The following is a 27,722-nucleotide window of genomic DNA, read 5'->3' as shown; positions in this document are numbered from 1 at the left end:
CCCCAAAATAATCCCAGGGACCCCAAAAACCCACCTGGACCCCAAATTAACCCCTGGGACTCCAAAACAACCCCCGGGACCCCAAAAACCCACCCGGATCCCAAAAACCCACCCAGACTCCAAAACTCCCCCGGGACCCCCCAAAAAAACCCCCAGACCCCACAACCCACGTGGGACCCCAAAATAACACATACAGCACCCCAAAATAACCCCCTGGGACCCCAAAAACCCACCCGGGACCCCAAAATATCCCCAGGGACCCCAAAATAACCCCCTGGGACCCCAAAAATCCCCCCCAGGGGTCCTAAATCTGCCTTGGGGACCCTGATTTTGGGGTTGCCGATTTTGGGGTGTCCCAGTTTGGGGGTCACTCACCGGGGTGACGCTGCCTCCCCCTTGCTCCCCTTCAGGGGGGTCTTCAACTTCTCGGGGCCCCCCCCGGGCTCTGCCGGGGGCTCGGGGTCCCCCCGGGGGTCCTGGGGGGGGGCAAAGAGGGGCTGGGGACACCCCAAAACCCAGGGGGAACCCCAAAAACCCGGGTAGGGCCACAAATGTTTGGGGTTATTTGGGGGAAAACCCAAAATCGAGATGGAGAACCCCCAAAATTGGGGAAGGAGGGGATTTTGGGGGGGGGGGCAGTTTTGGGGACACTTTTTGGGGTGAGGGGTCCTGGGGATCCATTTTTTGGGGGAGGTTTTGGGGTGGGGGTGGAGATTTCAGGGGGTTGGGGGTGGGGATTTTGTGGTGCTAGGGGGGTCATTTTGGGGGGATTTTGGGGGGCAGTTTTTGGGGGTAGTTTTGGGAGATTTTGGCGGCAGTTTTGAGGCATTTTAGGGGGGATTTAGGGGGATTTTTGGGGGTTTAGGGGGGCAGTTTTGGGGGCTCTTGGGGGGCACTTTTGGAGGCAGTTTTGGGGGCTCTTGGTGGGGGTTTGGGGGGCAGTTTTAGGGGCAGTTTTTGGGGCTTTTGGGGGTGTTTGGGGGGCAGTTTTAGGGGCAGTTTTGGGGGCTCTTGGTGGGGGTTTGGGGGGCAGTTTTGGGGGCTCTTGGGGGGGTTTGGGGGACAGTTTTGGGGGGCAGTTTTGGGGGATCTTGGTGGGGGTTTGGGGGACAGTTTTGGGGGCAGTTTTGAGGGCTCTTAGGGGGGGTTTGGGGGGCAGTTTTTGGGGCAGATTTGGGGGCTCTTGGTGGGGGTTTGGGGGCAGTTTTGGGGGCTCTTAGGGGGGGGTTCGGGGGGCAGTTTTTGGGGCTCTTAGGGGGGGGTTCGGGGGGCAGTTTTTGGGGCTCTTGCGGGGGGTTGGGGGGCAGTTTTGAGGTGTGTGTGTGTGGAGGGGGGGGTCTCACCAGCCCCTCGGGGTCCGGCCCCTCCTCGGGGGCTCTGCGGCCGCTGCGGGGCCCCGGCTCTGCCTGGGGTGGGGGGTGGGGGGAGACCCCAAAAATGTCTGGGAGTCCCCCTGAAAACCCCAGTGACACCCCCAGTGCTCCCAGTCCCCCCCCCAGTACCCCCCAGTGCCCCCCAGTCCCTCCCAGTGCCCCCCCAGTCCCTCCCAGTCTCTCCCAGTGCCCTCCCAGTGCCCTCAATGCCCCCCCAGTGCTCCCAGTGCCCGCCCAGTGCCCTCAATGCCCCCCCAGTACCCCCCCAGTGCCCCCCAGTACCCCCCCAGTGCCCCCCAGTCCCTCCCAGTGCTCCCAGTCTGGCACTGACCGGGGCGGGGCCCTCGCTGCCCATCTCGGTCTGGGAGCTCGACTGGGAGAGACCCTCAAAGAACGGCCTGGGGGGGGACAGGGGGGAGGTTTTGGGGTGCTCAGGGGGTGTTTGGGGTGCTCAGGCCGGTTTCGGGGTGCCCCTGACCTGAGCCGCGGTTTTGGGGTGCTCAGGACGCTGTCGGTGTCGTCCAGGTCGGCGCCGCTGTCGCTGGGGTTGAAAATCTCCAGGGAGTCGTAGAGCTCGTCCAGGTCCTCGGCCACCGCCCGCATCCGCGCCGGGGACACGTGGTCCAGGCCAAAGCCACCCTGGGGACACCCGGTGGCACTGTCACCTCCCCAGGGACACCCCGGTGGCACTGTCACCTCCCCAGGGACACCCTTGGTGTCACTGTCACCTCCTTGGGGACATCCTGGTGTCACTGTCACCTCCTCAGGGACACCCTGGTGTCACTGTCACCTCCCCAGGGGACATCCCGGTGGCATTGTCACCCCCCCTGGTGACACGTGATCCAGGCCAAAGCCACCCTGGGGACACCCCAGTGTCACTGTCACCCTCCTTGGGGACACCTCCAGTGTCACTGTCACCTCCCCGGGGACACCCCCAGTGTCACTGTCACCTCCCCAGGGACACCCCCAGTGTCACTGTCACCTCCCCAGGGACACCCCGGTGGCACTGTCACCTCCCCAGGGACCCCCCAGTGTCACTGTCACATCCCCGGGGACACCCCCAGTGTCACTGTCACATCCCCGGGGACACCCTGGTGTCACTGTCACCTCCTCAGGGGACATCCCGGTGGCACTGTCACCCCCCTGGTGACACGTGATCCAGGCCAAAGCCACCCTGGGGACACCCCAGTGGCACTGTCACCTCCCCAGGGACACCTCCAGTGTCACTGTCACCTCCCCAGGGACACCCCCAGTGTCACTGTCACCTCCCCGGGGATCCCCCCAGTGTCACTGTCACCTCCCCGGGGACACCCCCAGTGTCACTGTCACATCCCTGGGGACACCCCAGTGTCACTGTCACCTCCCCAGGGACACCCCAGTGTCACTGTCACCTCCCCGGGGACACCTGGTGGCACTGTCACCTCCTTGGGGACACCCCCAGTGTCACTGTCACCTCCCTGGGGACACCTGGTGGCACTGTCACCTCCTTGGGGACATCCCCAGTGTCATTGTCACCTCCTTGGGGACACCCCAGTGGCACTGTCACCTCCTTGGGGACACCCCCAGTGTCACTGTCACCTCCCCGGGCACACCTCAATATCATTGTCCCCCCCTTGGGGACACCCCTGTCACCGCCCTGGGGACACTGGCACACCCCTGTCACCCCCAGGGCCACCCCTGGGTCCCCGTGCCAGCCCCCCCAGCCCTGTGGCACCCCGCTGGCGTTGTCATCCTGTGTCCCCCCCGTGTCCCCCCCCTGTCCCCGGTACCTCCTCGGACACCCGGAATCGTTTCAGCAGCGCCACAAATTTCTGTTTGATGTTGGGGTGCTGGGGGGGGCGGGGAGGGTCAGGGACACCCGGGACCCCCCAAAACCCCCCGGGACCCCAAAACCCCCCGGGACCCCAAAAGCTCCCAGGACCCCAAAACCCCCCGGGACCCCAAAACCCCCCCGGGACCCCAAAAGCTCCCAGGACCCCCCAGGACCCCAAAACCCCCCCGGGACCCCAAAACCCCCCCGGGACCCCCCCAGGATGACCCAACTCCCGCTGGAGCCCCTCCCCCACCTCCCCTCCCCCAGGTACTCCCAAATCCACTGGGACCCCTCCCCCACCCATGGGACCCCACCCCCCAAGTCCCCTCCCCCACCCATGGGGGACCCCTCAGACCTCACTGGGACCTCCCCCCAGCACCCCCCAGGTGCCCCTGACCCCGCCCCCCCTCCCCCACCCTGGACCCCTCCCCCCCCTCGCCCCCTCCTCACCCTGGCGCCCCCCGGGCCCTTCCTCCTCGGCTTCTTCCCCTTGGGCAGCTCCTCCTCCTCATCGAACAGGTCCTGGGGGGGCGGGGGGGGGGGGTCAGGGGGGGCGGGGGGCACCCCTGGGTGCTGGGGGGGGGGATGGGGTTTGGAATTTGGGGTGGGGGTCGCACCTGGCCCGGCAGAGCGTCATCGCTGCCTTCGGGCTCCGAGGAGAAACTCTCCTCATCCTCCTCCGAGTCCTGGTCCAGGTCCGGGGAGCGGTCTTGGGCGGGGGGGGACACAAAAATGAGGGGGGTGGGCGCACCCAAAGGTGGGGTGGGAAAATGGGGAGGGGGCGCAAAAAATGGGGGCGGGGGAGAGAAAACCGGGGGGCGGCCAGAAGAAAAGCAGAAAACCCCGAAAAAAGCAGAATAGAAGGGGAAGAAACGGGAAAAACTCGGGGCGGGGGGGGGATGAATGGGGGGAGGGGTGGCACCCATGGGTGGGGGGGGGGGCACCTCGCAATCCCAGTGCCCCCCCCAGCCCCCTGAGCCCACCCTGTGCCCCCCCAGCACCCACGGGGGACCCCTCTGGGCGCCCCCCACCCCCGTACCCACCCCGTGCCCCCCGAGACCCCCATGGCCCATAACCGTCCCAACGCCCCGTGCCCCCCCGGTGCCCCCCAGCCCCCGGTGCCCCCCAGCCCCCGGTGCCCCCCGGTGCCCCCGGTGCCCACCCGCTCCCTTGGCTTTGCCCTCGGGCTCCACGGGCTGGCTCGAGAGCGCGACCACCCCGACCTCGGCCACGGGCAGCGGCTCCGTCAGCGCCCGGTGCAGCACCAGGGCCTGGCCGGCCTCGCTGGGCAGCTGCAGCACCTGGGGGGGGGGGGGCACCGAAAATGGGGGTGGGGGGCACCCCTGAGACCCCCCCACCAGCCCCGGGGCACCTAAATCCTTCCATGGGTGCCTAAGCCCCCAAAGCGGGCACCCAAACCTCTCTACGGGGCACTCCAAGGCATCCCCCCCCCCTCGCTGGGCAGCTGCAGCACCTGGGGGGGGGGGGGGGGCACCGAAAATGGGGGTGGGGGGCACCCCTGAGACCCCCCCACCCCACCCCCGGGGCACCTAAACCCCCAAAGCGGGCACCCAAACCCCTCTATAGGGCACCTCGGTCCTTTCATGGGGCACCCCAATGCACCCAGCCCCCCCCGGCTGGGGGTTGCAGCACCCCGAAATGGAGGGGGGGGCACACTGAGACCCCCCCAGGGCCCCCCCCAGATCCATCCAAGACCCCGCCAGGACCCCCCTAAACCCCCCACTCCTCTCCGCCCCACTCTCACAGCCCTCGGGGTGCCCTCCCGGGGCTCTGGGACCCCCCCCCGAACCCCCTGGGACCCCCACAAGGACCCCCCCCAAAACCCCTCCAGCCCCCTGAGACCCCCACCCCCCCAAATTCTCCCCCACCAAACTCCACATCCCCCGGGGCTCCCCCGTGAGCCTCTCCCGGGGCTGTGACCCTCCTGAACCCCCCGGGATCCCCCCCCAGGCCCCCCAAAACCCCTCCAGGACCCCCCCCCCGGGACCCCCCAGCCCCCCCGAGACCCCCCCAAACCCCCCAAAACCCCCCACCACACAGCCCCCGGGGTGTCCTCCTGGGGCTCTGGGACACCCCCAAACCACCCGGGACCCCCTCGGGACCCCTGCAGGCCCCCCCAACCCACCCAGGACCTCCCCAACCCCCTGAGACCCCCCCCCCAAATTCCCCCCACCACACTCACAGCCCCGGGGTTCCCCCGTGAGCCTCTCGCGGAGCTCTGTGACCCCCCCAAACCCCCCGGGACCCCCCTAGGACCCCCCAAAACCCTTCCAGGACATCCCCTGAGACCCCCCAAATTCCCCCAAACCCCCGACCCCCTCTCTGCCCCACACTCACAGCCCCGGGGGTGCCCTCCTGTAGCTCTCCTGAGCTCTGTGACCCCCCCAAACCCCCGGGATCCCCCTAGGACCCCCCCCAAAACCCTTCCAGGACACCCCCTTTGACCCCCCCAAACCCCCCCACCCCTCTCTGCCCCACACTCACAGCCCCAGGGGTGCCCTCCTGGAGCTCTCCCGGAGCTCTGTGACCCCCCAAAACCCCCCGGGACCCCCCTAGGACCCCCCAAAACCCTTCCAGGACACCCCCTGAGACCCCCCAAATTCCCCCATACCCCCGGCCCCTCTCTGCCCCACACTCACAGCCCCGGGGGTGCCCTCCTGGAGCTCTCCCGGAGCTCTGTGACCCCCCCAAACCCCCCGGGACCCCCCCAAACCCCTGCAGGACCCCCCCAAGCCCCCTCCCCGTGCCCCCCCCGTGCCCCCCACCTCGGCCAGGTTGATCAGCCCCACCGCCAGCGTTTTGTAGCCCAGGAACGGGCGGTGCTTGGAGCGCTTGCGGCGCTGCAGCATCACCTGGCAGCCGGTTCGTGTCCCGCTTCAGGAAGTGCCCGTACTGCGGGGGGGGGCCACGGGGGGGTCACGGACCCGCGGGGGGCACGCACCCCGGGGGGGGCGAGTGATCCCCGGGGGAGGCGAGTTTTGGGGGGGAAAAGGGGGATTTGGGGGTCACAGCATCAGCTGGGGCAGGTTTGGGGGGGGGCAATGAGCCCTGGGGGGGGTCAGGGACACGGTGGGGGGGTCATTGATCTTTTGGGGGGGTCACTGACCCCTAAAAAAGGGGGGTTTGACCCCGGGGGGGGGGCGAATTTTGGGGTGAAAAAGGGGGTTTTGGGGGGGGTCACAGCATCAGCTGGGGCAGGTTTGGGGAGGGGGTTTAGGGGGTCGTTGATCCTGGTGGGGGGGTCACCGATCTCTGGGGGGGGGGGGCATGGACACGGAGCGGGGGGGCACTGGTCATTGTGGGGGGGTCACTGACCCCTAGAAAGGGGGGGTTTGACCCCGGGGGGGGGGCGAGTTTGGGGGGGAACAGGAGGATTTGGGGGGGGTCACAGCATCACCTGGGGCAGGTTTGGGGGGGGGGGAACGAGTCCTGGGTGGGGGGGTCAGAGACACGGGGGGTCACTGGTGCCTGGGGGGGGTCACTGATCTTTTGGGGGGGGTCACTGACCCCTAGAAAGGGGGGTTTGACCCCGGGGGGGGTGAGTTTTGGGGTGGAAAGGGGGGTTTGGGGTCGCAGCATCACCTGGGGCAGGGGCAGGGAGTGGGGGCAGTTTTGGGGGGGTGCGGGGGGATCTGGGGGTGTCGCTGTCCCCGGGGAGGGGGGTCTCCAGAGTGGGGAGGGGTCCCCGGTACCTGCAGGGAGAAGGTGAGCTGCAGCTCGGTCTCGGGGGGCCCCCGGGGGGCAGTGGGATCTCGTTGGAGCGCAGGATCCGCTTGGAGCCCTGGGGGGAGCGGCGGGACCCCCACGGGGACCCCAAATCCCGGGATTCGCTGGGACCCCCCCCCCAAAAAAAAGGAACTTTGCACCCCCCAAGGGTCCCTGGGGTCCCCCCACCGACCCCCCCCAGCCCCTCCAGGGACCCCCCCAGCGCCCCCCTCGAATTCTCAGCGCCCAGTCCAGAGACTTGGGGACCCCAGGACCCCCTCCGACCCCCCAGACACCTCCAGATCCCCCCAGGAGCCCCCCAGGACCCCCCCAGACCCCTTCACGACCCCCCCAGTTCCTCCAGGACCCCCCCAGACTCCTCCAGGACACTGCCCAGGACACCCCAAACCCCCCCAGGACCCCCCAGACCCTTTCAGGACCCCCCAAACCCCTCCCAGGACCCCCCAGACCCTTCTAGGACTCCCCAGGATCCCCCCAGACTCCTCCAGACCCCCCAAGCCCCCCCAGGACCCCCAGACCCCTCTAGGACCCCTCCAGGAGCCCCCAAACCCCCCCACCTGCAGCTTGACCGCGATGACCACCGAGCCCAGGTCTTTGGCCACCTCCTGGACCAGCACGAGGCGCCGCAGGGTGAGGCTGAACAGCCTGGGGGGGTCCGGGGTGAGGGGGGGGGTCCTCATCCCAGACACCCCCCCCCCCCCAAAATAAAAGGGTCCCAAACCCCAAGGGATGAAACCCCTCGAGACCCCCAAAGGACCCCCCCCAGAAAAACGCCAGCCCCAAGATCTGAACCCCCCCGGGACCCCCCAGGACCCCCTACACCCCAAAAAGGCGCAGCCCAAGGGTTGGACCCCCCCGGGACCCCCCCCAAGACGCCCCCAGCCCCTCAGGGACCCCAGGGGCCCTGCAGCCCCCCTCCCCACAATGGATCCCGGGGGGGTCCCAGGGATTGGGGGGTCCTGGGGGGGTCTGGGGGGGTCCCGGGGATTGGGGGGTCCTGGGAGGGTCTGGGGGGGTCCCGGGGATTGGGGGGGTCTGGGGGGGTCCCAGGGATTGGGGGGTCCTGGGGGGGTCTGGGGGGGTCCCGGGGATTGGGGGGTCCTGGGGGGGTCTGGGGGGGTCCCGGGGATTGGGGGGTCCTGGGAGGGTCTGGGGGGGTCCAAGGGATTGGGGGGTCCTGGGGGGGTCTGGGGGGGTCCCGGGGATTGGGGGGGTCTGGGGGGGTCCCAGGGATTGGGGGGTCCTAGGGGGGTCTGGGGGGGTCCCGGGGAATTGGGAAGGGGTCTTGGGGGGGGGGTCCTGGGAACCGGGGGGTCCCGGGGGGATCCCGGGGATTAGGTATTCCGGGGGGGGTCCCGGGGGGGGTCCCGATGATTGGGGGGGTCCCAGGGGGTCCCTGCCCCCCCCCACCCCTCACCTGGGCACGCAGCTGGGCGAGCTGCGATCCACCTCCCAGGTGGCGAACAGGTTCATGTGCACCGGCCCGGGGGGGGGTCCCGGGGGAGCCCCGGGCCCGGGGGGGGGCGCGGGGGGGCCCGGGGGGGGGCCCCGGGGGGGCTCCGGGCCCGGGGGGGGCGCGGGGGGCGCCGCGTTCCGCCATCGCCGCCGCCGCGCCGGCCACGCCCCCCGCGCCTGATTGGCTGCCGCGACGCACCGCGGGACCCGATTGGGTAACGCCAGTCACGGCCCCGCCCACGCGCGGCGCTGATTGGTCACCGCCCACCCCGCTGCGGAACGGCGACCACGCCCCTCTGTCAGGAGAGGCCACGCCCAGCGCTGCGGAAGCCACGCCCACTGGGGGGGATCCTGGGCGCTGATTGGGTGAGCGGGGAGGAGGCCACGCCCCTTTGGGGACATTGCGGGGTCACCGGGGGGTCACGGGGGTGACACCGGGGGACATCCTGGGTGGCCCCGATGGCCCCGCCCACTGTCCTCTGTCCCCACCCCCTGTGAGCCCCTCCCGGCACGGGCGGGGACAGGGACAAGGCTTGGGGACAGCAGGGACAGCTGAGGGGGGCACGGTGACATCGGGGACCTGTCCCAGGGACACGGCGACCTTGGGGACACATCCTAGTGACACGGTGGCCTCAGTGCCACGTCCCGGTGTCGGTGACCTCGTTGTCATGGTGACCTTGGTGACACGGTGACCTCGTCACGGTGACCTTGGTGACACGGTGACCTCGGTGACACGGGGACCTCGGTGTCACGGTGACCTCAGTGACATGGGGATCTCGGTGTCATGGTGACCTCGGTGACATGGGGATCTCGTTGTCACGGTGACCTCATTGTTATGGTGACCTCGGTGACACGGGGACCTCTGTGTCACGGTGACCTCGTTGTCACGGTGACCTCGGTGTCACGGTGACCTCGGTGCCACCAGGCAGAGCCAGGGTTCGGTGGGGACGCCACCTTTTATTTACAAAACAACGGGGACGGGGTGGGGACAACGCTGGGGACAAGGACAGGGGACAAGGACAGTGCCACCACACTGTCCCCAACACCCGGACCGCGGCCCCGGGTGACAGCAGGGGTGACATCCCCCGATCCCAGGGTGGCACCAGCGCCCTGCGGTGGTGGGCAGAGGGCGGTGCCAGGGAGGTGACAGCGAGGGGACAGCGAGGGGACAGCGGTGACATCTAGAACTTGAACTCCTTGTACTTCTTGCCGCCCCCGCGGGCGTCCTGGGGCTGCGCCTTCCGCTTCTTCTGCTGCGGGGACAGAGGGGACAGTGAGGGGACACACAGGGGACACAGAGGGGACAGCGTGTCACTGGAGGTCAGGGGACAGGGGAGGGACAGGGGAGGGGACACGGATGTCCCACAACAGGAACCCCTCGTGCTTCATCCCACCCCCACGGGGCAGCCCTGAGGGGACAGCGAGGGGACACAGAGGGGACAGGGAGGGGACACAGGTGCCACCCCTACCTTCTGCTTGGCGGCGTGCTCGGCCACCATGTCGCTGAAGTCCTCCTTCTCCACCTGCGCCTGCTGCTCCCGCACGTGCTCCTCGTACTTCTGCGTCATGGCCGTGGGGTCCAGCTCCAGCTCCTCGGGCGCCAGCGCCACCTCCACGCCCTGCGCCTCGGCCACCGGGCCCTTGCGGCCCATCACCTGTGGGGGACACCACGGGGACAGGGTCACTGTCACCTCCTGGGCTTCTGTGACCAGCCCTTGTGTCCCATCACCTGTGGGGACACCACGGGGACATGGTCACTGTCACCTCCTGGGCTTCTGTGACCAGCCCTTGTGTCCCATCACCTGTGGGGACACCACGGGGACATGGTCACTGTCACCTCCTGGGCTTCTGTGACCAGCCTTGTGTCCCATCACCTTTGGGGGACACCACGGGGACAGGGTCACTGTCACCTCCTGGGCTCCTGTCACCTGTCAGGGACATGGGGACACCACGGGGACAGGGTCACTGCCACCCCCTAAAGCTCTGTGACCAGTCCCTTGTGTCCCATCACCTTTGGGGACACCACAGGGACACCATGGGGACATGGGCACTGTCACCTCCTGGGCTTCTGTGACCAGCCCTTGTGTCCCATCACCTTTGGGGACACCACGGGGACACCATGGGGGACAGGGGGACACCATGGGGACAGGGTCACTGCCACCCCCTGGGTTCCTGTCACCTGTCAGGGACATGGGGACACCATGGGGACAGGGCCACCTCCACTACCTAAAGCTCTGTGACCAACCCTTGTGTCCCATCACCTGTGGGGACACCACAGGGACACCACGGGGACAAGGTCACTGTCACCCCCTGGGCCTCTGTCACCTGTCAGGGACACCACGGGTACGCGGGTGACACTGATCCTGTGGGTTTGGGGTCCCAGAGGGGTTTTGGGGGGGTGGTCTCACCGCAGACATGTCGTAGATGTGGGTGGGGGGTGTGTTTTTGGGGTCCCAGGGGGGTTTTGGGGGGGGTCTCACCGCAGACATGTCGTAGATGTGGGTGGAGCCCATCATGGCCGTGCCCACGGTCGCCGTGCGCTTCTCGGGGACCACCGTGAACAGCTGGGGGGTCTCGCTCCTTTTTGGGGGGGGTGAGGATGGGTGGGGGGGGCTTCTGATCACCCCAAAACCCCGCCAGCACCCCAAAATCCCCCCTACACCCTGACCCTCCCAAACCCCAAGCCCTCCTTGGTTCCCCCACAACTCCTTTGAGCCTCCCAAATTCCCCCAAAACCCCCCAAACCACCTAAAATCCTCCCTAAAACCCCAAGCCTCCCAAAATTCCCCCCTGAACCCCAAAGTCCCCCAGTCCCCCAACACCCCTGAGCCCCCCAAAATCTCCCAAACCCCCCAAAATTCCCCTGGCCCTCCAAAATTCCCCCCTGAACCCCAAAGTCCCCCAGTCCCCCAACACCCCTGAGCCCCCCAAAATCTCCCAAACCCCCCAAAATTCCCCTGGCCCTCCAAAATTCCCCCCTGAACCCCAAAGTCCCCCAGTCCCCCAACACCCCTGAGCTCCTCAAACCCCCCAAAAAAACCCTCCAAAACCCCAAAGCCCCCCAAAATCCTCCCCAAATCCCCCCCAAACCCCCCTCACCCGTCCATGGCCTCCTCGATTTTCTTCTTGCGGAGCTCGATCAGCTCCGGGGTCTCCATCCCGGCCGGCACCGAGGAGAAGCCCCCCGGGGTGATCAACCCGCTGGGGGGGGGATGGGGGGGTCAGGGGGCACCCCCAAACTTGTGGGGAGCCCTCCCTGCCCCCCCCCAGTTTGTCTCGGAGAGGGACGAACAAACCGCGTTCCCCATCCCAAAGGAAACCCCACAGGATTCCCCCTTTGTGGGGGGATTTGGGGGTTCAGGGGGTGTAGGGGTCACTGGGGGGGCCCCCCAAGTTCTTGGGGTCCCCCCTGAGTTCTTGGGGTACCCCCGGGTTCCTGGGGAGGTCCCCCCACTTTGCCTCAAAGAATGATGAACCCCATTCCCCATCCCAAAGGAATCCCCACAAGATTTCCCTTTTATGGGGGAATTTGGGGGTCCCTGTGGGTCCCAATCAGTTTTTGGGGTTCCCCTGAGTGCTGGGGGGGGGGTCCCCCAGGAGTTTTTGGGGTCCCCCCCAACCTGTCCACGGGGTGGGTGAACCCCATTCCTCACCCCAAATTTATCACTCCTTTATGGGGGAATTTGGGGGTGGGGGTTAGAGGACATTAGGGACCCTTTTTTGGGGTGCCCCTGAGTTTTTTGGGGTTCCCTGTGAGTTTTTGGGGTGCCTCTTGATTATTTTGGGGACACCCCTGAGTTTTTTGGGGTGCTCCCCACCTGTCCATGGGGGGTGAACCCCACCCCTCACCCCAAATTTTTATCGCTCCTTTGTGGGGGGAATTTGGGAGGGGAGGTTTCGGGGACACCTGGGAGGTTTTTTTTTTTGGGTACCCCCGAGTTTTTTGGGGTGGCCCCGAGTTTTTTGGGGTGCCCACCTGTCGGCGGGGGTGATGAAGCCGGTCTCGTCGGGTTTTTCTTCGTCGCTCTCCTCCTCCTCCTCCTCCTCCGAGGATTCCTCGTCCGAAGGCTCCAGCTCCCCCCAGGGCGTGCGGTCAATCTCCTCCTCCTCCTCCTTGGTCTGGGGGGGGTCCGGGGGGGTCACCCGGGCATTTGGGGGGTCCCGGGGGAGTCGGGCAGGGGATTTGGGGGGGGGGATTTGGAGTTTTTTGGGCATTTTGGGGTTTTTGGGGGGGATTTTTGGTGTTTTTTTAATGCTTGTAAAGCGGATTTAGGTATGGGGTTATTGAGACCCCAAAGCTGGGGGGTCCGGCGGGATTTTGGGGGGCCCAGGTGTGTCCAGCAGGGTTTGGGGGTTCCTGGGGAGGGTTTGGGGGTCCTGGGGGGGGGGTCCAGCAGGCTTTTGGGGGGGGCCCAGGTGTGTCCAAGCAGGTTTGGGGGTCCCGGGGAAGTCCCACGGTTTTTGGGGGTCCCTGCAGTTTTGGGGGATCCTGGGAGAGTCCATGGGGGGGCCCAGGTGTGTCCAGCAGGGTTTTGGGGGTCCCGGGGGGGGAATTTGGGGGTCTCGGGGGGGGTCCCGGGGGTCCCCAGCACCTGGAACTCGGCGGCGTTGGTGCCGAACACGTCGCCGTAGAGCGGCTTCCCCGTCTCGTCCACGGGCGGCTTCCCCCAGCCCCCGGCGTGGTACCCGAAGGAGCAGCCCTGGGGCAGGAGGGACACCCCAAAAATCACCCTGAGGCACCCCAAAATCACCCTGAACCCCAAAATCATCCTGAGCCACCCCAAAATCATCCTGAGCCACCCCAAAATCACCCTGAACCCCAAAATCATCCTGAGCCACCCCAAAATCACCCTGAACCCCAAAATCTTCCTGAGCCACCCCAAAATCACCCTGAACCCCAAAATCATCCTGAGCCACCCCCCAAATCACCCTGACCCACCCCAAAATCATCCTGACACCCCCCCAAAATCACCCTGAGCCCCAAAATCACCCACACCCCTAAATCATCCTGACATCCCCCCCAAAATCCTCCTGACCCACTCCCAAATGATCCTGACACCCCAAAATCATCCTGAGCCCCATCCCCAAAATCCTAAAAATCTTTCCCTAAATCCCCCAGAACTGAGCACCTGGGGGTGGGGGGGTTACAGACCCCCCCCAAAACCCCAAACACCCCCCAGCACCCAAATTTCTCCCCCCAGACCCTAAATCCCCCCCTGAAAACACCCAAATTTCCCCTCCAAGCACTCAAAGACCTCCCAGCACCCCAAAATTTCCCCCTAAGACCCCAAATAACCCCCCCAGCACCCACAACTCCCCAAAAACCACCCAAACACTCCCACCCTGCAGCACCAAAAACCCCCAAATCCCCCCACCCAGGACACCAAAACCCCCCCAAAAAACCCCAACCCCCCCCCCCAAAAAAAACCCCAAACACTCCCACCCTGCAGCACCAAAAACCCCCAAATCCCCCCACCCAGCACCCCAAAAAAACCCCAAAACCCCCCCAAAAAAACACCCAAACACTCCCACCCTGCAGCACCAAAAACCCCCAAATCCCCCCACCCAGCACCCCAAAAAAACCCCAAAACCCCCCCAAAAAAACACCCAAACACTCACACCCTGCAGCACCAAAAACTCCCAAATCCCCCCACCCAGGACCCCAAACCCCCCCCCCCAAAAAAACCCCCAAACGCTCCCACCCTGCAGCACCAAAAACCCCCCAAATCCCCCCACCCAGGACCCCAAAAAGCCTCCAAAAAAAACCCAAAACCGCCCCAAAAAAAACACCCAAACACTCCCACCCTGCAGCACCAAAAACCCCCAAATCCCCCCACCCAGGACCCCAAAACCCCCCCCCCAAAAAACCAAAACCCCCCAAAAAAACACCCAAACACTCCCACCCTGCAGCACCAAAAACCCCCAAATCCCCCACCCAGGACCCCAAAAACCCCCCCAAAAAAACCCCAAACCCCCCGAAACCCCCCCAGGGCCCGCTCACCTCGGGGATGGGGGAGTTGAGCCCCGGGATTTTGAGGTTGGGGTACGAGGGGGGTGGTCCGTAGCGCTGCATGGCGATCAGCCACGGGGGGGGCACCTTGTGGGCATTCTAGGGGGGCACAGGGGGGGTCAGCACCCCTAAAATCCCCCCAAGCACCCCCCAAAAAAAAAACAAAAAAAAACCCCGCCCCCAAAGTCACAGCAGGAATTGGGGGGGGGGGGCAAAAGGAAGAGTGGGGGCACAGAGACCCCTCCCCATTCGCAGGGGTTTGGGGGTGGATTTGGGGTTTGGGGTAGGTTTGGGGTACATTTAGGGTGGTTTTAGGGTGGATTTGGGCAGTTTTGGGGTGCCCTATACCAGCCCCACGGGGATTTGGGGTTTGGGATGGTTTTGGGGTGGATTTGGGGTGGTTTTGGGGTGCCCTATACCAGCCCCACGGGGATTTGGGGTTTGGGATGGTTTTGGGGTGGATTTGGGGTGCCCTATACCAGCCCCACGGGGATTTGGGGTTTGGGATGGTTTTGGGGTGCCTATACCAGCCCCACAGGCATGCCCAGGTATTTGGGGTGGATTTGGGGTTTGGGATGGTTTTGGGGTGCCTATACCAGCCCCATGGGCATACCCAGAGATTTGGGGTGGTTTTGGGATGGATTTGGGGTGGTTGTGGGGTGCCTATACCAGCCCCACAGGCATGCCCAGGGATTTGGGATAGATTTGGGGATTGGGATGGTTTTAGGGTGGTTTTGGGGGTACCCTATACCAGCCCCACGGGCACGCCCATGGATTTGGGGTTTGGGATGGTTTTAGGGTGGATTTGGGGTGCCCTATTCCAGCCCCACGGGCACGCCCAGAGATTTGGGGTGGTTTTAGGGTGGATTTGGGGTGCCCACACTGGCCTCACAGGGATTTGGGGTTTGGGATGGTTTTGGGGTGGTTTTAGGGTGGATTTGGGGTGCCCATACCGGCCCCACGGGCATGCCCAGCGCGATCCGCAGCTCGTCCGAGAGATCGCCCGGCTTCTTCTCCTTGAGCCGCGTCTCAAACTCCTTCCCCTGGGGACACCGAGGGGACAATGGGGTCACCCAGGGACACAGTGGGGTCACGGGGGCGGTGACGGCCCCAGAAATCCAACCAGGCTGTCACCAAAGCCCCCAGAGTCCCACAAGGATGTCCCAAAAGCCACCAAGATCCACCCAAGATGTCTCCAAAGCCACCAACGCCACCCCCCAGGATGTCCTCAAACCCCCACATGTCCCCAAATCCCAAAATGTTCAACCAGGATAACCCCAAAGCCCCAAATCCAACCACAATGATCCCAAACCCCCAAATATCCCCCCCAAACCCCCAAAACCCCAACCAGGATGTCCCCAATCTCCCAAACTTCCCCACCCAGGCTGCCACCAAATCCCCAGATGTCCCCAAATCCCCAGATCTTCATCTTTGGGGCATCTCCAAACCCCAAAATGTCCAACCAAGATGTCCTCAAATCCCCGAATGTCCCCCCAGCACAGCCCTAAACCCCCAAATGTCCCCAAACCCCCAAAAACTCCAACCAGGATGTCCCCAAACCTCCAAAATCCAACCAGCATGTCCCCAAACCTCTAAAACCCAACCACGATGTCCCCAAAGTCACAAAATCCAACCAGCATGTCCTCAAAATTCAACCAGGACATCTCCAAACCCCAAAACGCCCAACCACGATGTCCCCAAATGTCCCCCAGGACAGCCCTAAAGCCCCAAATGTCCCCCCAGGTGTCCCCACCTCGTAGTAGAGGTCCCCGTGGATGGTCAGCTTGGGCTTGGTCTGCCACTTGAAGAAGGCGTCGTGCAGCTTCTGGTAGTCGATGTCGATCTTGCCCATCTTGGGCCGCACCTTCTCCCTCATCTTGGACTTCATGGTCTTCTGCTCCTCCTGGGGACACCGCAGGGGACAGTGGGGACACGCCCTGGGGGCCGTGGGACACGGGGGTGGCCCCAGGGAGACTCCGGGGCAGCTACGGCAGCCACCGAGGCACACAGGTGTGACCACGAGGGCCACAAGGTCGCAAAACCCAACCAGGATGTCCCCAAACCCAACCAAGATGGCCCCAAAATCACAAAATCCAACCAGGATGTCCCCAAATCCAACCAGGATGTCCCCATATCTCCAAAACCCATCCAGGATGTCTCCCAAGTCATGAAACCCAACCAGGATGTCCCCAAACCTCCAAAATCCTCCCATCCCCTGGCTGCCCCACCTTCAGGCATTCCCCGAAATGTCCCCAAGCTGTCCCCACCTTCTCCTGCAGGGCCTCGCGCATCTCCTGGATGCCTGTGACCACCAAGAACCTCCCCAGACCCCTTCCCTGCTCCTCTCCCATCCCCTGGCTGCCCCTCAGGCATTCCTGGAGGTGTCCCCAAGGTGTCCCCGAGGTGTCCCCACCTTCTCCTGCAGGGCCTCGCGCATCTCCTGGATGCCGGTGACCACCAAGAACCTCCCCAAACCTCTGATACCCCTCCCCAAACCCCCTCCCATCCTCACAGCTGCCCCTCAGGCATTCCTGGAGGTGTCCCCAAGGTGTCCCCGAGGTGTCCCCACCTTCTCCTGCAGGGCCTCGCGCATCTCCTGGATGCCGGTGCGCTTGATGAAACTCGGGCAGCTCGAAGGGCGGCTTCTCGATGCCCCCTCTTGCCCTGCAGGTATTTCCTCTTGAAGCACCAGTGCCGCGGCACCGGCACCGAGTTCCGCGTGGCCTTCAGGTGCACCAGCAGCTTGGGGTCCTGCGCCGTCACGTCGTGCATCTCCACCACGTCCGGGCGGGCCACCAGCTGTGGGGACAGCGGGGACAGCAAAGGGACATCAGGGAGTGGCAGAGGGGAGTCAGAGTGGTGGAGCCCCAGGGTGGCTCTGTGGGACCTCCAGTGACCTCTGGGGGGTCACATTGTCCATCTCCACCGTGTCAGGATGTGCCACCAGCTGTGGGGACAGTAGGGGACAGCAGGAAGATGGCAGGGGACAGCAGAGGGACATCAGGAGACAGAGGGGAGTCAGAGCAGCAGAGCCCCAGGGCGGTGCTGGGGCCATTGAGGCGATGCCTGGGTGGGGGACATGGGGACACCAGGGTGGCACTGGAGTCTCCAGAGTGACCCTGAGTGGTCACACTGTCCCTCTCCACCGTGTCTGGGTGTGCCACCAGCTGGGGACAGCGGGGACAGCAAAGGGGACATCAAGGGACAAAGGAAAGCGAGGGAAGGAGAGCCCCAGAACGGTGTGCTGGGGACATCAAAGTGACCCTAGGTGGGGACATGGGACACCAGGGTGGCACTGGTGGGGTGACAAGGAGAAGACTGAGATCCTAAGTTGACCCCTGGGTGGGCAACTGGGACCAGTGTCCCCAGGAAGGTGACAGGGGGCACATTGCACCGCCCAGGGTGGCTCTGGTGTCCCCCACCGGGGTTCCCAGGGGACAGGAGGTGTCACCTCAGGGCTGCCCCCAGCTCCGAGTGCCACCCACACCCACGGGGGAGGCGACAGGGCCGTGTCCCCAAGTGTCACCTGCTTCAGCTCGGCCACCGTGAACCTGTTCATGCGCCGCAGCTTCTTCTTGGACAGCTTGGGGACCTCCTGCTTCTTCTCCTGGGGACACGCGGGGACAGCGCAAGTGACACCGGGAGGGACGCCCCGGGTGGCACCTGATGGCGCCACCCGCTGTCCCTGAGCCATCCCTGTCCCCTCTGTCCCACCCAGGGCCACCTCAGCTCCTTCCCAGTCCCACTGTCACCACCCCTAGTGTCCCCAAACACCCCTGTGTTGTCCCCAACTCAGAACCAGCTCCAGGTGCCACCCCCTGTCACCCTCAAGGTCCCCGTGATGTCCCCAGTGCCACCTGCTCACCTCATCACTGCCCCTGTACCCCAGTGTCCCCATGTCCCCGGTGCCACCTGCTCGTTCTTGGAGCTGTCCCCATCACTGCCCCTGTCCCCCAATGTCCCCAGTGTCCCCATGTCCCCAGTGCCACCTGCTCGTTCTTGGAGCTGTCCCCATCACTGCCCCTGTCCCCCAATGTCCCCAGTGTCCCCATGTCCCCAGTGCCACCTGCTCGTTCTTGGAGCTGTCCCCATCACTGCCCCTGTCCCCCAATGTCCCCAGTGTCCCCATGTCCCCAGTGCCACCTGCTCGTCCTCGGAGCTGTCCCCGTCGCTGCCCCTGGTGCCATCCTCGGGTCCCTTTTTCCGGGGCACCCCGGCGCTCTCGGCTCGCTCCGCCCGCTCCGGCTCCTTCTCCTTGTCCTTCTTCACCTCATCCGTCAGCTGCCGTGGGGACGGGGACAGGGACAGGGGACAGGGGACAAGGACAGGGACATGGTCAGGGGTCAGGAGACATGGCTCAGCAGCACCCAGGGGTGACACTGGAGTGACCTTCAGCACCCAGGAATGACCCCTCAGCATCCAGGAGTGACCCAGGAGTGACCCAGCAGTGACCCTCATCACCCAGGGGTGACCCTTGACACCCAGCACTGACCCTCACCACCCAGGGGTGACCCTTGGCACCCAGCACTGACCCTTGGCACCCAGCACTGACCTTCACCACCCAGGGGTGACCCCTGGCACCCAAAGGTGCCACCACCCCCCCCCCGAAGCGTCACCTTGAAGGCCTCGAAGATCCTCTTGAAGAAGACGAAGTTGGGGTCGTAGATCTCGGGCTCCTCGCTCACGTACTCGATCTCCACCTCGGGGGCGTCCCCGGCGGGGGGCTCGGGGTCCCCCCGGGCGGGGGTCGGGGTTGGGGGCCCCTCCCGGGCCCCGCCCCTCCCCCGCTTCTTCTTCTTGCGGTTGCGGCGCTTCCGGTTCCGCTGGGAGGGGACAGAAAGGGACAGTGAGGGGACAGTGAGGGGACAGGTGCCTCTAATTAGAGGGACAAGGGGGACCCGCAATGGGAGAGCAGAAGAGGGGGACAAAGGTGACACCAGAGACCCCTCAGTGGGCCACACCCCCTGCACTTGTGGGGGACAAAGAGGGGACATTGAGGTGGCACCGAGAGGGGACAGAATTCCCCAGTAAGGGGACAAAAAAGGGACACTGGGGGTGGCACCGAAAGGGGACAGAATTCCCCAGTAAGGGGACAAAAAAGGGACACTGGGATGACCCCAGGGGGGGCCTGACTCCCACAGCTGGGGGGACAAAAAAGGGACATTGGGGTGACCCCCAAAGTGACCCAAACCCCACCACAGGCACTGAGAGAGGGGACAACAGTGACACCCCAGTGACACAGGTGACCCCAGAGCCATCCAAACCCCCCTTCCCAAATAAACCCATCCCGGAACGCCCCCCCGGGGAAATCTGGGGCACCCTGAGGACCCCCCACTCGCCCAGGGGTGCCAATTTGGGTGGGGGGGGTGGCCTGTCCCCCACTGTCCCCTCTGTCACCTCCTTTTTGGATGTCCCCGTGTCCTCCTCAGCCTCGGAGGCCGACGCCGACGCCCGCAGCTCCGTCTCCATCTCGTCCTCTGCCGGGGGGACACGGGGGGGTCAGGGCTGTCCCCCACCTCTGGGTGCCACCCCCCACCTTTGGGTGCCACCCTCACCTTTGGTGTCACCCCCCAGAGCACAAATCCCAGTTTTTAGGGGAATTTTGAGAAGATTTTGGGAGGGTGGGTGGCACTGGGGGGGGGGGGGGTGACACTACCTTGGGGTGTCCCTGGGGGTCACCTGGCAGCACCCACAGGTGACAAACCTCATGTTTTAGCTTAACTTTGCATTTCTGGGGTAGAAATTGCCTTTTTTGGGACAGATGTTGAGGCTTTAAAGGCGTTTCCTGTGGCGGGGGACACTTGGGGGGGGTGGCAGGGGACACTGGGTGGCACTGGGGGTGGCAGGGGACACTGGGTGGCACTGGGGGTGGCAGGGGACACTGGGTGGCACTGGGGGTGGCAGGGCTCACCCGAGACCCCCGGCACGGTCACCAGCTCCTCCTGCCGGCTCTCCTTGAGCTGCAGGATCTTCTCCAGCGCCTGTGGGATCTTGGGGCCCACCCCGGAGTCCTCGGCCTGGGGGGCACGAAGGGGGGGGGTCAGTGGGACCACCGGGACCACCCCCAAATCAGGGAGACGCCCAGGACTCCCTGAAATGAGGAAGACCCCTAGGACCCCCCCCCCCAAAATCTGGAAGATCCTCCTGAAATCAGGGAGACCCCAAAACTGGGGAAACTCCCAGGCCTGCCTCCAAAGAGACCCCAAAGCCACAGAGAGACCCCAGACCCACAGAGACCCCTCCCCACAATGAAGGGACTCCAGACACAAAAGCCCCAGACTCAGAGACCCCAAACAGAGCCCCCACCCCCTCCCCAACACACACCACAAACCCACAGAGACCCCTCCCCACAACAGGGACCCCAGACTCAGAGACCCCATGCAGAGCCCCCAGCCCACAGACCCCCCCCAGCCCCAGAGAGCCCCCCACAGACTCCCCCAGCCTCACAGAGCCCCCAGCCCCAGAGAGCCCCCCACAGACTCCCCCAGCCTCACAGAGCCCCCAGCCCCAGAGACCCCCCCACAGACTCCCCCAGCCTCACAGAGCCCCCAGCCCCCCCCCCCCAGACACACGGAGACCCCCACAGTAGAGCCCCCAGCCCCACAGAGAACCCCCCCCAACAGATGCCCCCCAGAGCCCCCCCAAAGCCCCCAGCCCCACCTCTCTGCTGTCGTCGCCGGGGGGCGGGGGGGGCCCGCGGGGCCGGGGGGCTCCCATGGCCAGGGGGGCTCCCATGGGGCTACCTGGGTGGGGGGGGGGGACACAAAGGTGGCATCAGCCCGGGAGGTGGGGGGGGGACAGGGGACAAAGGTGTCCCCCCCACCCACCCCAGGGTCCCCCCTCACCTCGGGGGGCCAGGGGGGTCCTGGCAGCCATGGGGGGCCCGTCGGGGGGGGCGCGGGGGGCGGGGGGGGGTCAGCTTGGCCATCTCCTGCTGCCGCTCCTGCTCCAGCAGCACCGCAGCCTGGGGGGGCACGGGGTGGTGGGGGCACAGCGGGGGTCAGGGGGGCCTGGGCTCGGCCCCCCCCCACCCCGAGGTGCCCCCCAAAACCCAGGGGTGCCCCCCCCCCCTCACCCGTTTCTGCTGCTCCAGCAGCTCCTGCTCCTTTGCCTTGTCCCCGAATGGGTGCTGGCCCTGGGCGGGGGGAGCACAGTCAGGACCATCCCCCAGCACCCAAGGGTGCCCCTCCAAGGGGTCACCCACCCCTCAACACCCCCCAAAAACACCAAATCCCACCCCCCAAAAGCACCCCCCAGCTCATCCCCTCTAGAGGTGCCCCACCCCCTCCGACACCCCCCTGGACCCCTTTAAACTCCCCAAATCCCCCCCAAGCCCCACACCCCCGAGTCCTCCCCGTGCCCCGCACCCACCCAAGGGTGCCCCCCCACCCCAAGGTGCCCCCCCAGACCTGTGCCCCGCTTCTCCTACAGCAGCAGGACCCTTTTAAACCCCCCAAAAAACCCCCCCAAACCCCACACCCCTGAGTCCCCCTGTGCCCCTCACCACAAAATCCCCACACCCCCCCGGACCTGTCCCCGCTCCTCCTGCAGCAGCAGGACCCCTTTAACCTCCCCAAACCCCACACCCCCGAGTCCCCCCGTGCCCCCCACCCCCCAAAAGGTGTCCCTCACCCCCCAAGGGAGCCCCCCACCCCCCAAAATGCCCCCCGCCCCGGACCTGTGCCCGCTCCTCCTGCAGCAGCATGGCCGCCTGCTGCTGGGCCAGCGTCAGCCGCTCCTCCTCGGACAGCCCCGCGGGAGGGGGCGGGGGCGGCACCGGGACCCCCCCCCACGGGCCCCCCCAAACCGAAAGTGAGCCCCAGCCCCGGGGGGGGAGGGGGCGGCACCAGGGGGTGCTGCAGGGGCAGCGCTGGGGGCAGCTGGGGAGGGGGAGGCGGGGTCAGGGGTGTCGTCACCTGGGACGCCCCCACCCCAAAATTTCATCCCCCCCCCCGGATACAGCGGTGGGAGGGGTCTGAAAGGCCTAAGCGCCCCCCCCCCCCAACCCCCCACCCCAAAATTTAACCACGCGTGCCTCGGATTTGGGGGTTCTGGGGGGGTTTTAACCCCCCCCCCACCCCAAAACTGGGTGTTAATGATTCCCCCCACCCCAAAATTTGGAGCTCTGAGGGATCTTAAACCCCCCCCCCCCCAAAATAACCCGTGGAGTCCCCCCACCCCTGACCCTAAAGTGGGGGTTCTGGGTGTGCCCCCACCCCCCCTCCCCCCAAATCGGACCCTGGGGGGTTCCTGCCCCCCCTCCCAAACCCCCCCAAATCCCACCTGGGGGGGCGGGGCCTTGTCCCCCTCCTCAGGGCGCAGGGCGGGGCGGCTCAGCACGATCCCAGTCTGGGGGAGGGAGGGGGGGGCACAAATTGGGGGGGGTCCCCGTGAGCCCCCCCCTGCTCCGAGGGGACATGGGGAACCCCCCCTCTGGGAGGGTGGGGGCAGCAGGAGCCCTCCCACCCCTCAAAAAATGGAATAAACGCCCCCAAAATCACATTAACCCCCCTCCAAAATCCCGTTCAAGCCTCTGAAAATCACACTAAACCCCCCCAAACCACATTAAGCCCCCCAAAATTTGATTAAACCCACTCAAAATCACATTAAACCCCCCAAAAGCCCCATTAAAACCCCCCAAAAATCACATAAAGCCCTCCAAAATCACATTGCACCACCCCAAAAACAAAACACCCCTAAAATCACATCTAGTCCCCCCCAGAATCCTATTAAACCCTCCCAAAATCCCATTAAACCCCCCCAAACCACATTCAACCCCCCAAAAATCACATTACGCCCTCCAACACTCCCATTGGCCCCCTCAAAACCCCATCAAATCCCCCCAAAATCACAATAAATCCCTACAAAACCCCATTAAACCGCCCCCAAAATCACAACAGACCCCCCCCAAAAATGAGTCCCCCTCCTCAAAGGGGCACAAGGGGAGGGGAGAACTTGGGGTCCCCCCGTTTTGGGGGTCTCACCTGCAGGGTGTAGGCTTGGAGCCGCTCCACCAGCTCCTCACGGGTCCCTGGGAGGGAATGGGGGGGGGGTCAGGGACCCCCAAATTCTGCCCCACAACCCCCGACCCCTCCCCCCCAAATTCCTCTGTCCCCCCACCCAGGGATCCCCAAAACTCCCCCAGGGAACTCGTGACCCCCCTCAGGACTCCCAGATCCCCCCCAGGGAACCCCAAAAATCCCCCAAATCCCCGCAGGTGACCCCAAAATCTGCCCCCCTTCCCCTCAGGTGACCCCAAAACCCCCAATTTCCCCTCCTACCCCTTTAGATCTCCCCCAAATCCCCTCAGGTGCCCTCTGAAACCCCCCAGTTTCCCTTCTTCCCCTCAGCTCTCCTTTCAAGGAATTCCAAAAATCCCCGAGACCCCCCCCAAATTTCCACCCTTCCCCTCGGGTCTCTCCTCAAGTGACCCCGAAACCCCCCAAAATTTCCCCCCTTCCCCTCACACCTCCCCCCAAATCCCCTCAGATCTCCCGTTCCCCTCACGGATCCCCCCCGTTCCCCTCACGGATCCCCTCCGTTCCCCTCACGGATCCCCCCCGTTCCCCTCACGGATCCCGATCCCCGTTCCCCTCACGGATCCCCCCCGTTCCCCGCACCCTGCGCGGGGGCTCCGATGCCGGCGAGCGTGGCCTGGAGCTCGGGGTGGGCCCAGCCCGCGTAGGGCGAGCGCTCGGGGGCTCGGGGGTCCCTGAGGGGCTCCCCGGGGCCGGCCCCGGCCGCCGCCGCCGCCTCCGCGCGCTCCGCCGCCATCTTGGCCCCGCCGTCGCCGCCGCGAGCGTCACAGCCAATCAGAGAGCCCGGCGCCGCGCCGTGCGTGTGACGTCACGGGGTGAAAAAGGCGGGGCTTGCGCGGGTATTAGGGGTAACAGGGAGGGAGTGACGTCACCGCGGTGGAGATGACGTCACGGAAGCGATGTGTGTGCTGTTGGGGTGACGTCACAGGATCCACTATCCCTGCTCATTGTCCCGCCCACCGCGCTGTCCACCACATCCCAGATCCTCATTTGCATAGCTCCGCCCACACCCGTGCATGGATTCATGCTTATTTGCATGGCACCGCCCCAAATCAGGGCTCGTTTGCATCACACCAGGATTTCAGCTGATTTGCATGAGCCCCTTTGGTGATCCAGCCCATCATTTGCATAACCGCGCTCATTATGCAGGTGAAACTCCCGCCCTCTGTCCTGGCCCCGCCCCTAAGCGCGGCCATTCGTTTCTCTCGAGCCTGGTTTCGTTTAGGCCACGCCCAGCCCGGTGCGTTTAGCCCCGCCCATTTTGCGGGCGGGCTCTGCCGGCGACCCCGCCTATGGATGGGGCGTGGCCTCCCCGGTTCCCGCCATCCTTTCCGGAAGTGACGTCGCCGCCGCCGCCGCCGCTCTACCCGGAAGTGCCGCCGCAGGTGAGCGCTCGCCGCGCGGTGGGGGCGGGGCCGGGCGGTCCCGGGGGGGTCCCGGAACCCCTCCCGCCCCTCCCCCACCGCCGGGGGTCCCTGAGCCCCCCCCTCCCCGCCCCGTGTCCCCCCAGCCCCGCGATGTCGCGCGCCACCAAGCGGAAGCACGTGGTGAGGGAGCTGCTGGAGGAGCGCGTGCAGCCCGGGGAGGGCCAGAGCGTGGTCCGGGTGAGACACCGGGGGGACACCGGGGGGACACCGGGGGACACTGCTGGGACACCGGGGAGACACCGGGAGGACTCCGGGGGGACACCGGGGGGACACCGGAGAGACACCGGGGAGACACCGGGGGGGACACCGGGGGGACACCGGGGGGACACGGGGGGGACACCGGGGGGGACACCGGGGGGACACCGGGGAGACACCGGGGGGACACTGCTGGGACACCGGGGGGACACGGGGACACCGGGGGGACACGGTGGGGACACCAAGAGGATGGGGGGACATTGGAGTCATCAGGGGGATTTTGGGCATCGGGGACATTGGGGACGTTTGGGACATATTGGGGGACATCGGGGGGACACCAGGGACATTGGGGACACTGGAGAAACACTGGGGACATCGGGGGGATATTGGGGACATTGGGGGACATCGAGGGGACAGTGGGGGCACTGGGGCGCTGGGGGGACACAGGGACAAAGCTCTGGGCCAGGGGGACACGGAAGGGACAGCCAGGCACGGGGACAGGGGTGACAACGAGACTTTTGGGGGGACACGAGGGAGGGGACGCTGCTCTGGGGACAGAGTGACAGCTCCTGCGGGTGTCCCCAGCTCTGGGGGGACAGAGGGGACAGGAGGGGACACTGAGTGTCCCCACAGGTGCTGGGGACACCGGGGAACAACCTGCACGAGGTGGAGACGGCGGAGGGGACGCGGTTCCTGGCCAGCATGCCACCGCGCTTCCGGCGGCACATCTGGATCAAGAGAGGTGACGCCGCCACCCTATCGCTGTCACCCTATCATTGTCACCCTGTCACTGTCACTGTCACCGTGTCACTGTCACCCTGTCACTGCCACCCTGTCATTGTCACCATCACTGCCACCCTGTCACTGTCACCCTGTCACTGTCACCCTGTCATTGTCACCCTGTCACTGCCACCGCGCTTCCGGCGGCACATCTGGATCAAGAGAGGTGACGCCGCCACCCTGTCACTGTCACCCTGTCATTGTCACCCTGTCACTGCCACCCTGTCATTGTCACCATCACTGCCACCCTGTCACTGCCACCCTGTCACCCTGTCATTGTCACCCTGTCACTGTCACCCTGTCACTGCCACCGCGCTTCCGGCGGCACATCTGGATCAAGAGAGGTGACGCCGCCACGCTGTCACTGCCACCCTGTCATTGTCACCCTGTCACTGCCACCCTGCCACTGTCACTGTGTTACCCTGCCATTGTCACCCTGTCACTGCCACCCTGTCATTGTCACCATCACTGCCACCCTGTCACTGCCACCCTGTCACCCTCTCATTGTCACCCTGTCACTGCCACCGCGCTTCCGGCGGCACATCTGGATCAAGAGAGGTGACGCCGCCATGCTGTCACTGTCACTGTGTCACCCTGTCACTGTCACCCTGTCACTGTCACCCTGTCACTGCCACCCTGTCATTGTCACCCTGTCACTGCCACCCTGCCACTGTCACTGTGTCACCCTGCCATTGTCACCCTGTCACTGTTACCCTGTCATTGTCACCCTGTCACTGTGTCACTCCCCCCCCGTCACCCTGTCATTGTCACCCTGTCACTGCCACCACGCTTCCGGCGGCACATCTGGATCACGAGAGGTGACACTGCTACCCTGTCACTGTCACCTTTTTGTTGTCACCCTGTCACTGTGTCACCCTGCCATTGTCACCCTGCCACTGTCACTGTCACCCTGTCATTGTCACCATCACTGTCGCCCTGTCATTGTCACCCTATTGTGGTCAGCCTGTCACCCTGTCATTGTCACCTTTGTCATTGTCACTGTGTCACATTGTCATTGTCACCCTGCCATTGTCACCCCGCGCTTCCGGTGGCACATCTGGATCAAGAAAGGTGACGCCGCCATGCTGTCACTGTGTCACCCTGTCATTGTCACCATGTCACTGCCACCCTGTCGTTGTCACCCTGTGTGTCATTGTCACCCTGTGTGTCATTGTCACCCTGTTACTGTCACTTGTCATTGTCACCCTGTCATTGTCGCCCTGTTGCTGCCATCTTGGCACTGTCTCGTGTCATTGTCACTTTGTCCTTGTCACCTGGCTGTTTTTTGTCACCGGGGCATTGTCACCCTCTCGCTGTCACTGCGCCATTGTCACCGGAGCACTGCCACTGGCTCATTGTCACTTTGTCATTGTCACCCTGCCCTCCCCCTCTGTCCCCTGCTGCCGTCCCTGTCCCTCTGTCCCCCTGTCCCCGTGGGTGTCCCCAGGTGACCCCCGGTGACCCCCGTGTCCCCCCCAGGCGATTTCCTGCTCGTGGATCCCATCCTGGAGGGCTCCAAGGTCAAAGCCGAAATTTCCCTGGTGCTGCTCCCGCCCCACGTGCGCTCGCTGCAGCGCCAGGGGCTCTGGTACGACCCCAAAATACCCCAAAAATACCCCGAAATACCACCCCCCAAACCCAAAACCACCCCAAAATACCACCCCAAACCAAAAATACCCCGAAATACCACCCCCCAAACCCAAAACCACCCAAAAATACTACCCCAAACCCAAAAATACCCCCGAAATACCACCCCCAAACCCAAAACCACCCCAAAATACCACCCCAACCCAAAAATACCCCGAAATACCACCCCCAAACCCAAAACCACCCAAAAATACTACCCCCAAACCCAAAAATACCCCGAAATACCACCCCCAAACC

At 65.1% G+C, this 27,722-nt stretch overlaps 3 protein-coding genes across 3 annotated transcripts; 1 reads left to right on the top strand and 2 right to left on the bottom strand.

Annotated features, from left to right (window-relative positions):
* Positions 1-353: 353 nt before the first annotated feature.
* On the bottom strand, positions 354-9,002 carry LOC137465961 (phosphofurin acidic cluster sorting protein 1-like). The gene is given in 15 exon segments (XM_068177923.1): positions 354-476; positions 1,344-1,406; positions 1,705-1,771; positions 1,852-2,012; positions 3,143-3,202; positions 3,637-3,708; positions 3,804-3,895; positions 4,349-4,487; positions 5,973-6,062; positions 6,064-6,099; positions 6,900-6,937; positions 6,940-6,988; positions 7,491-7,578; positions 8,351-8,573; positions 8,990-9,002. Coding segments are annotated over 15 exon segments (1,296 nt in total). The 3' UTR covers positions 354-371.
* A 320-nt stretch (positions 9,003-9,322) lies between these two features.
* LOC137465962 (splicing factor 3B subunit 2-like) lies at positions 9,323-24,189 on the bottom strand. Its single transcript, XM_068177924.1, is given in 25 exon segments — positions 9,323-9,641; positions 9,858-10,043; positions 10,869-10,968; positions 11,488-11,589; positions 12,365-12,507; positions 12,981-13,088; positions 14,390-14,497; positions 15,352-15,441; positions 16,152-16,301; positions 16,968-17,018; positions 17,020-17,052; positions 17,054-17,197; positions 17,925-18,005; positions 18,542-18,679; positions 19,015-19,221; positions 19,796-19,875; positions 20,310-20,415; positions 21,059-21,137; positions 21,205-21,362; positions 21,474-21,533; positions 22,077-22,175; positions 22,177-22,278; positions 22,682-22,747; positions 23,383-23,429; positions 24,019-24,189. Coding segments are annotated over 25 exon segments (2,664 nt in total). The 5' UTR covers positions 24,173-24,189; the 3' UTR covers positions 9,323-9,569.
* A 573-nt stretch (positions 24,190-24,762) lies between these two features.
* LOC137465963 (probable RNA-binding protein EIF1AD) lies at positions 24,763-27,462 on the top strand (the record flags this gene model as incomplete). The annotated part of the gene is made up of 4 exons (XM_068177925.1): positions 24,763-24,821; positions 24,947-25,040; positions 25,692-25,800; positions 27,318-27,462. Coding segments are annotated over exons 2-4 (341 nt in total), but the record flags the coding sequence as incomplete, so codon positions are not given.
* Between the last annotated feature and the right edge of the window lie 260 nt (positions 27,463-27,722).

The sequence above is a fragment of the Anomalospiza imberbis genome, unplaced genomic scaffold, assembly GCF_031753505.1.
Source record: "Anomalospiza imberbis isolate Cuckoo-Finch-1a 21T00152 unplaced genomic scaffold, ASM3175350v1 scaffold_1216, whole genome shotgun sequence".
Classification (NCBI taxonomy): Eukaryota; Metazoa; Chordata; class Aves; order Passeriformes; family Viduidae; genus Anomalospiza; species Anomalospiza imberbis.
The sequence above is the reverse complement of the archived record's forward strand: the minus strand, read 5'-3'. Positions and strand labels throughout refer to the sequence as shown.